Below are 7819 nucleotides of genomic sequence, written 5' to 3'. Positions count from 1 at the left end.
TCCCCCGGCGCCTTTCGAATCCGCTGCCGCATTCTGCCCAGACAGCCGCGGCCGCGGCCGAACCCCATCCGCTCCCCCTCGGTGTTAGGCGCACCGGACCATCGTCCACGAGACGAGGAAGTAACCAAGGCCACCACTACTTCCCCACTTCCGTCGGGCAAACACGCCCATATGTACTTGTCCCCCGCGGCGCGAGAGCGATTGGGCTTTAAGCTCTTCCGTGCGACGTGTGGTGCTACTCTTATGATCTTGCGGTGATGAGTGAGCCGTGTGCACACGCGGCCCATACCATACCGCACCCAGGACGCTACTACGTCTGAACTCTCTACGGAGGAGCTGCGGTGGCGCCAAAAGCGGTAAAAAGAAGCACCGAAAGCAGGAGGAAGATGTGTGGTACTACTGCTTTGCGCGTAACAGCCAAAGTTCAGAGAGTGTGAGGACCTTGGCGCCACTGCCACTAGGGCTCCTTGGCATTTTTATCTTTTCAGGGGGGGTGGGGGACTGTGCTGAGTTACTGTTGGTTCAACTGTGAGAAAGAGGTGCAAAACGGATGGATAAACATGTCAAAATGAAGGAGAGGGGTAAGAAGGAACTGCAGACCTTGCTGCATCCGGGGACCAGCTCCTTGAGCAGCTCCATCCTCGCATTTATCTTCTCCCGCCTCGCCTGCGGGTTTTTTTTTACAAGACAAAAATTAGCACGAGGAAAGCCAAAATGGATGAATGGATAGTTTAATCAAGTAGTAATAGTATAATCAGCAACAAAAGCGAACCGCTGAAAAGGCCCTAAAAGCGGCGGCAGAAGGTCCTAATCACCCAATCATTGCAAAATCTTGTCTAATCCCGTGGCCGCGGTGATGGTTTATTAAGCGTGACGATTAGTTTTGCTGGGGGTTTAGCGGCGGGCGGGGCGGAGGGAGGAACTCACCCGCTCAGCGAGGCTGTGGCTGTCCGTCGCCTGGCCCCTCCTGGCCCTCACGTGCACGTACGCCGGCTTCTCGTCCTCGCCCGAGTCCTTCTCCTCGCCGCCGGCCGCCGTCGTCTTCCCCTTCTTCGCCACCTTCCCCTGTGGCAAGCAATCCAAGGCAAAAACGATCAAGCCTCGCTCCGGCTAGAACAGGCTATGGTGCGTCACGCTTACGGCGTACCTTGGAGGCGGGGTCGGCCTTGCGCTTGCCGGCGGAGGCGGGGGGAGGAGGGGTCGGGGACGGGGACGGCGACGCGAAGGCGGAGAAGCGGGCGGCGCGGTCCACGAGGTGCGGGTCGGAGGGGAAGGCAGGCGCCGGCGCCGGCGCCGCGCCGGGGAGAAGGAGCTCTATGGCCTGGGAGGTCGGGAGCCCCAGGAGCGCCGTGAACGAGCCTCCGGTGCTGCCACCGGTGCTGGAGGAGCCCGCGGCCGAGGCGGGCGCCATGGCCTGGATCTCGCCCCCGGCCGCGGGGAGCTCCGGCGGCGGCGAGGGGTGGCGCATTGGCGCGGCGCCGCGGAGAGGACGGTGGCGCGGGTATGGGAATGGGACTAGCTGCCGCGGTGGGGCGATAGGGACAAGAGGCCGGAAGGGGGGCGAGGCGGGGGGAATAGTGGCTGTGTTTATATAGGGGTCGGCGTCGGGGCGCGCAGGCTAGCTATGCGGTGTGCGCTCTGGCTCTGGCTTGGCTGGCTGGCTTCGCTTCCGGGTTCTGCTCGTGCTGGGTCAAAGTGGAAGAAAGGGGAAGGAGTGCGAGGTGAGAGATCAAACAGAGAGAGGAGAGCGAGAGGTACTCCACCGAGTAGCTGGGTTTTTACCGCGCTGTTCTTCTTTTACCGTGAGTCCGTGACAAACAGGCTGGCGACAGAGCGAGGCGTGGAGATGGGACGAGAGGAGAGCTCGCACGCGTGTGGAGAGTGGAGACTGGCGTTTTGACTTTTACCATTTCCGGCGGTGGGTGGACCGTGGACCGTATTGTGATCAGCTGAGGCAGCAGCTTTCGAACTCGTCGGTGAAAAGTTAAACCATCCTTCCTCTTTTAATAACCGAGGTGACCGTACCACAAGTAAATTAACTGTATAATGCGTGCGACGTGAGCACTTTGATCCGACAGTTGGTCCATCTGATGTGGTACGCTGTAGATGCATCATACAGTACATGGCGTGCGCTGGTGTGCGCCCCGCTTCGATCGAACTCATCCTCCTCGGATCGAAGTGCTCGTCTGCTCGTGCCGCCAACTCCACCGACGGAGTAAAAGGGACAAACACGACGGCCCAGCGCGCGACGGTCCGGACCCATCCGATCTGTTTTGTGTCCGGGCCGACTCATTTCAAGTGTAAACATGCGCCTGGTTTGGGTCGCGGCGGATAGCAAACGGACGCGTCGCTCCTCCGCGTCGGGGCCGCGTGACACGCGGCCACCTACCTCCCACCCTCCAACATCAATGCGCACGCGCGGCCGGCCCCGCCTGTCATCCGCCCAGGCGAACGGTCGTAGTCCTTCTTAAATGGGGAAGCCGTGGACCGGTCATCGTCCACACTCCCACTCCACCCCGCGGCCTCCTCGAAACCCAACACCCCCAAACCCCCAAACCCTAGCCTCGAACTCGCCGGCCGGCCGCCTCGCAGCCATGGGTCTATGGAACTACGGCCGCAAGGGGAAACACGACCGCGAGGCTGGCTCCTCCTCAAGACGCCGCCGCGGCTCCGTGAAAAAGGAGGCCACATCGCCACCGCGCCGGGCCCCCGCGCCTACCTCCTTCACCATCGGCCTTAGGGCCGCCGACGAGCGCGACCGGCAGTACATCAACGCTGCTGATGTATGCCGGCGCTACTGGGAGACGAGGACGCCGGTCCCGTGGAGCGACGTCCACCTCCCCAACAATTGGCACCTCTCCGCCGACCGGGTCCCGATCCCGTCGGTCCCGATGAGCGGCCGTGCGCGCCGCGATGAGATCGAGCGCCGCCGCCGCCTCCTCCCCGACGACCTCTACTACGACGACAGGTACGCCCCCGACTCCGTGCTCTAGGACACGTGGCTACAGGACGAGCACGACGTGCGGCGCGCCTCCTACTTCGCCGGCACGGCGTCAGGGCCGCGGCGGCCACGTCGGAAGGTGCGCGGATGTACGCGGGTGCGCGGCCTCACGCCCACGCCCTCGCCTTCCCCGTCTCCGTCACCACCTCCACCTCCTCGCATGACAGCAGAGGAGAAGGCCCGGCTCATGCAACGTGTCATGGAGGACTCCATGAACACGCATGATGAGCGCCGATGGCCGGATCTTGAGGAGACGATGGCCCTCTCTGTGGCCGGCGACGTCGCCATCCCCAAGCTGGAGATGGTGGCGGCGAAGGAGGTGATGGAGGAGGCGCCGGTGGCCGCATTCCATCGGGACTGGTCGGCTAGCAGTGGAGCTGGTCGTGCACGGCTCCGGAGATGGCCGACGCCGTGGGGGGCGTGAACTGGTGGCCCACGCCACCGCGGTCACCGGAGCGGGACGCGTCGCCATAGGAGGAGGTGGTGCAGGCACCGGCCACCTTCCAGCCCGCCCCTGCGTACCACGGACCGCCGGCCCACCTCTGGACGCCACCGGACTACGTCGACCTCGTCAGCGACGACGACGACACCGGCGGCCACTGAAGACGGCGACGGCCACAGCATCGACGGGCATGGCAGGAGCGCGCGGGCGACGTTTTTTGTTTTGTTTTTGTGTTAATTATGGCACTCGGCCGTTAAGTGAACCGTGAAACTGGGCCGTTTTGTGGCCGTCAACCCCTAACTTATGTTTAATATTTTTTATTTGCATTTATTTACCTTTTTAGGCATTTTTTTTTTGTTTTTTTAATCACATCCAACACGGACATGATTTGGGATGCGGCCGCGCGTTGGGCGCACCCACGACCCAACGGACAGAAGCGGACATGAGCGAACCCATTGCCGCCCCAAAGGGACAAAATCCAGCCAAAGCGGACGTCCGTTTGGGGTCCTGTGATGGAGTTGGACTTAGAGCATCTCCAGCCGTTGTTCCCCCAGGCGGCTTGAAAAATCGCCGCCTGGAGACGAACCGAAGCTGGCGCTAAAATCGGTCTGGGGGCAATCGAGTTCCCAGCCGACGCCCCAAGGTCGGCCCAAGACGCATGTTTTAAACTTTTTTGAACATTTTTTTGACTAAAATTTGGCGAATGGGACAAATATTCAGCAAAACAGTACATTACTTCGGCGAATTGAAATAGTTTTTTTCATAGATAAAAAACTTAAAATAATAAACGCGACTGCAGGCTGAATAACGCGCTGAGAGAGGTGAAGTCGCCGCCGCCGCCGTTGTCCTTCTCCTCCTTCACGCGGTCGCCCCCCTGCTGGACCCCTGCCCGGGGTCGCCCTGGCGGACCGGTGGCGGCGCGTCGTCGTCGCTGTCGTCGTCGAGGACGACGACGCCTCCCTCGTCGCGGCCACGGCGCCGAGCGGCGAACTGCTCCAAGGCAAGGCGCTGGCGCTCCAGCTCCGTCCGCGTCCAGTCTTCGCGCGCCCACTTCAAGGTCGCCGCGTCGTCGAGCCCTGGCTCCGTCTTCACGCCGTCGAGCCCCGGCTCCGTCTTCACGGCGGCGAGCCCCGGCTCCGTCTTCGGCTTGACGAAGCGGGGAGTAGCCGAGGAGGAGACGCGCCCGCCCTCGTTGATAATGATGCCGGCGCTGCAGGTGCGCCGGCCGAGCAGCGTCTCCGCGGGCTCGGCCTTGACGGCGAACAACGCCGATGACCCGGAGGAGTGGGAGGAGGAGCGGGAGGAGGAAGAAGAGGAGCCGACCCTCCTCGGCATCCATTGGTCGCTGCTCCGGCGGGGGACCGAGGCGGCAGGGTACGTCAATGGCGGGTCGTTGCCGCCCTCGAGGTGCTGGAGGACGGCATGGAGAGTGCGGCCGGGGGCGCCCCACCACAGGCGGCGCCCCTCGCTGTTCTTGGTCCCCTGCACCACCGGCGCCCAGTTGGTGGAGGCCAACCGCTCCGCCTGCCGGAGCTGGAAGTACGCTGCCCACGCCTCATGGTTGCCCGCGGCATACTGCGGGAGGGCCCGCTGCTCCTCCGTCAGCGACGCTTGCACGCGGTCTACCTCGTCGGTGAAGTAGTCGGCCCGCGCGGGACGTCGGGCAGCGGGGGAATGGGGACACCACCGCCCTGGCGCGCGCATGTGGGGAGGCGCCGGAACGTTGGCCTCGAACAACAGGTGGGCTTCCCACTCGTGCAACAAGCGGCGGCTGAAGCCATTGGCCGCCGCCCCATTGTAGGGGAACCTCTCGCCCATCGTCGTGGCTGGGCACGGGGAGAGAGGGGAGGAACGTCGGCGACGGCGGCGCACGGGGAGAGAGAGAGAGAGCTCGGCGGCTGTGGGCGGGGTGTGGCCACAGGCGAGGGGAGGCGCTGCTTTATATAGCAGTCGGGGCAGGGGATGCGGGCGCCGTGTGTACACGTGGCGGGAGGTGGTGCATCACCGCCCTGCGCCGCCCGTGCCTCCCGTGAGGAATCAATGGAATGCTGACCGGCCATCTTGGCATTGATTCCCCGCGGGAAACCGAGGCGATGAGGACGACGAGGTGCGGGGGTCGCTGACTCGGCAGGCCCGCCGTTCTTTCACGCCAAAAACGATTGCCCCGACGCCCCCGAAAGCCCGCTAGCGCGCCGGGTTCAGCTGGGTCCGCTGTCGGTGTCAAAACCGGCGGATCTCGGGTAGGGGGTCCCGAACTGTGCGTCTAAGATCGATGGTAACAGGAGACGGGGGACACAATATTTACCCAGGTTCGGGCCCTCTCTATGGAGGTAATACCCTACTTCCTGCTTGATTGATCTTGATGAATATGAGTATTACAGGAGTTGATCTACCACGAGATCGTAATGGCTAAACCCTAGAAGTCTAGCCTGTATAACTATGGTAATGAGTATCTCCCCCTCCGGACTAAGTCCTCCGGTTTATATAGACACCGGAGAGATCTAGGGTTACATAAGGTCGGTTACAGAGAAAGGAATCTTCATAGTTAAACGCCAAGCTTGCCTTCCACGCCAAGTAGAGTCCTATCCGGACACGGGTGAGAGTCTTCGATCTTCGTATCTTCATAGCCCATCAGTCCGGCCCGAGGACCCCTTAGTCCAGGACTCCCTCAGTAGCCCCTGAACCTGGCTTCAATGACGAGGTATCCGGCGTGCAGATTTGTCTTCGGCATTGCAAGGCGGGTTCCTCCTTCCGAACTCCAAGATAGTCTTCGGACGCGATGGTCGTATCCGGACATGTAACACACGTACCACACACAACCGCAGGGAGTATAATATTCCATGAGTCCAATCCGCTGACAACTTTTTGCAATGTGACATCACGTCTGCCCGGTCATTATTTCGAACCGCTTTTCGTCTGCCGCTCCACGTTTCGAGACGTGTTTGCCATTGGCACGTCTTGTCAAAGCAGAGATCGTGTCCCCTTATTGCGGGATTCTCAACTCCTTGGAAATAGGCAAGTTTTAAGGCCCAGGAGGAGGCGTTCGATATTCACAGCCTTTATAAAGGGGTATAGGCCGTCTTTCTTCTCCACGCTTGCTTCTTTCTCAACCCTTGCTACCTCGAGTTGCGGTTGACCGCGGCAATGGCGACGAGGTGGCCTCGGGGGCGACGAGCGGAACGCAGAGGGGCGCCCAGATCCAGTGAGGGGAGAGAGCTAGGGTTTGGCCCGGGGCGAGGCCTTATAGGAGTGGGGGTGCCGGCGGATGGCCGCCACGGCGACGACTGGTGCCGTGGCGGGCATCGGCCATGGCCACGGGGTGGTTCGTGAACAGGGGAGGAGAGGAGGGGTGCGCCTGGGCCGGTGGTCCAGTTGGGCCAGGGGGTGGGGTTTTTCTTTATTTTTGTTTTTATTTTCTTTTGTTTATTTTCTTTCTGTTTTCCTTAACCTTAATTTTATTTTAGTTTTACAAAACATAAAATTAGTTTCTATATTAGTATCACTAAACTTCCCTCTGCCACAAACAGTCTGACACCTCAATTAAAAATAGTTTGTATTTGTTTATTATTTAAAAGCATTTAAATAATTGTTTCAACCGATGTTTTAATTATTTTAGGACATCTAGGAAACTTTAAAAATGTTGGTTTCTCCACCATAATCACTTATGATTTATTTGTCACTGTTTGTACTTTTTTTGTTTGATGTTTGAAAACTTTTCTAGTTTGACTTTATTTTAAATTTGAATTTCCGAATCGGTTTTGAACGGACGCGAGACTAACAACAATAACCGAGGTGACATGGCATAATTAGTAGAGGATTACTGTAGCATTATTATCCGGGCGTCACATTCATCTTCCCCCAGTATGTCTTGACACGGGCAAAGGCCATCGGTGCACCTTCAATGCACGTTGACCGCTTAACAGTGCCGATACGCGGCACCGCATCAGCAAGTCGCCGCACCAAACCGAAACAACTATCCGGAATTGGCTCGGTCGGCCACAGCCAGACTACGACGTCCTTCATGGCAGCGCCGGATATTCTGTGAAGCTCGGCCCATTGTGACATCTGTTCGTTCAGTAGCGGGCGCTTTGACGCACCGAATTGTGACCAGAAAAGCTTCTCCGTTGCATACCCTTCTTGCGCTTGGTAAAACTGCGCCGCATCGGAGGAACTCTTCGGCAAGTCCAAAAAGGCATCTGGAGAACTCCACACCTGATTAAGCTGGGCATAATTCGGATCGCCGAACTTAGTCTGCAATAAAAAGGGCTTACCAGCCGCCATCTCTAAAGCTTGCCGGATCTCCTCTCGGGCCGCTCTAGATTCGGACCGCGCTTCTTTTGCCTCTCGTAAGGCCTCGTCAAGATCAGCCGTTTTGG

The 7819-nt window shown here is 59.5% G+C and overlaps 1 protein-coding gene across 2 annotated transcripts in view; it reads right to left on the bottom strand.

The window, feature by feature from the left end:
- The window catches only part of LOC123165689 (transcription factor bHLH48), an 8280-nt gene extending 6574 nt beyond the window's left edge, over positions 1–1706 (bottom strand). The window contains exons 1-3 of one of the 2 annotated variants that reach the window (XM_044583382.1): positions 1148–1706; positions 928–1065; positions 601–666 (exon numbers count right to left, since the gene is read on the bottom strand). In XM_044583382.1, coding sequence (XP_044439317.1) covers positions 601–666; positions 928–1065; positions 1148–1468 — 525 coding nt within the window. In that variant the 5' untranslated portion in view covers positions 1469–1706. The remainder of the gene's footprint in view (positions 1–600; positions 667–927; positions 1066–1147) is intronic. The other variant, XM_044583381.1, reaches the window with a different exon arrangement.
- Between the last annotated feature and the right edge of the window lie 6113 nt (positions 1707–7819).

The sequence above is a fragment of the Triticum aestivum genome, chromosome 7D, assembly GCF_018294505.1.
Source record: "Triticum aestivum cultivar Chinese Spring chromosome 7D, IWGSC CS RefSeq v2.1, whole genome shotgun sequence".
Taxonomy (NCBI): Eukaryota; Viridiplantae; Streptophyta; class Magnoliopsida; order Poales; family Poaceae; genus Triticum; species Triticum aestivum.
This window is presented reverse-complemented; position numbering and strand designations above follow the sequence as displayed.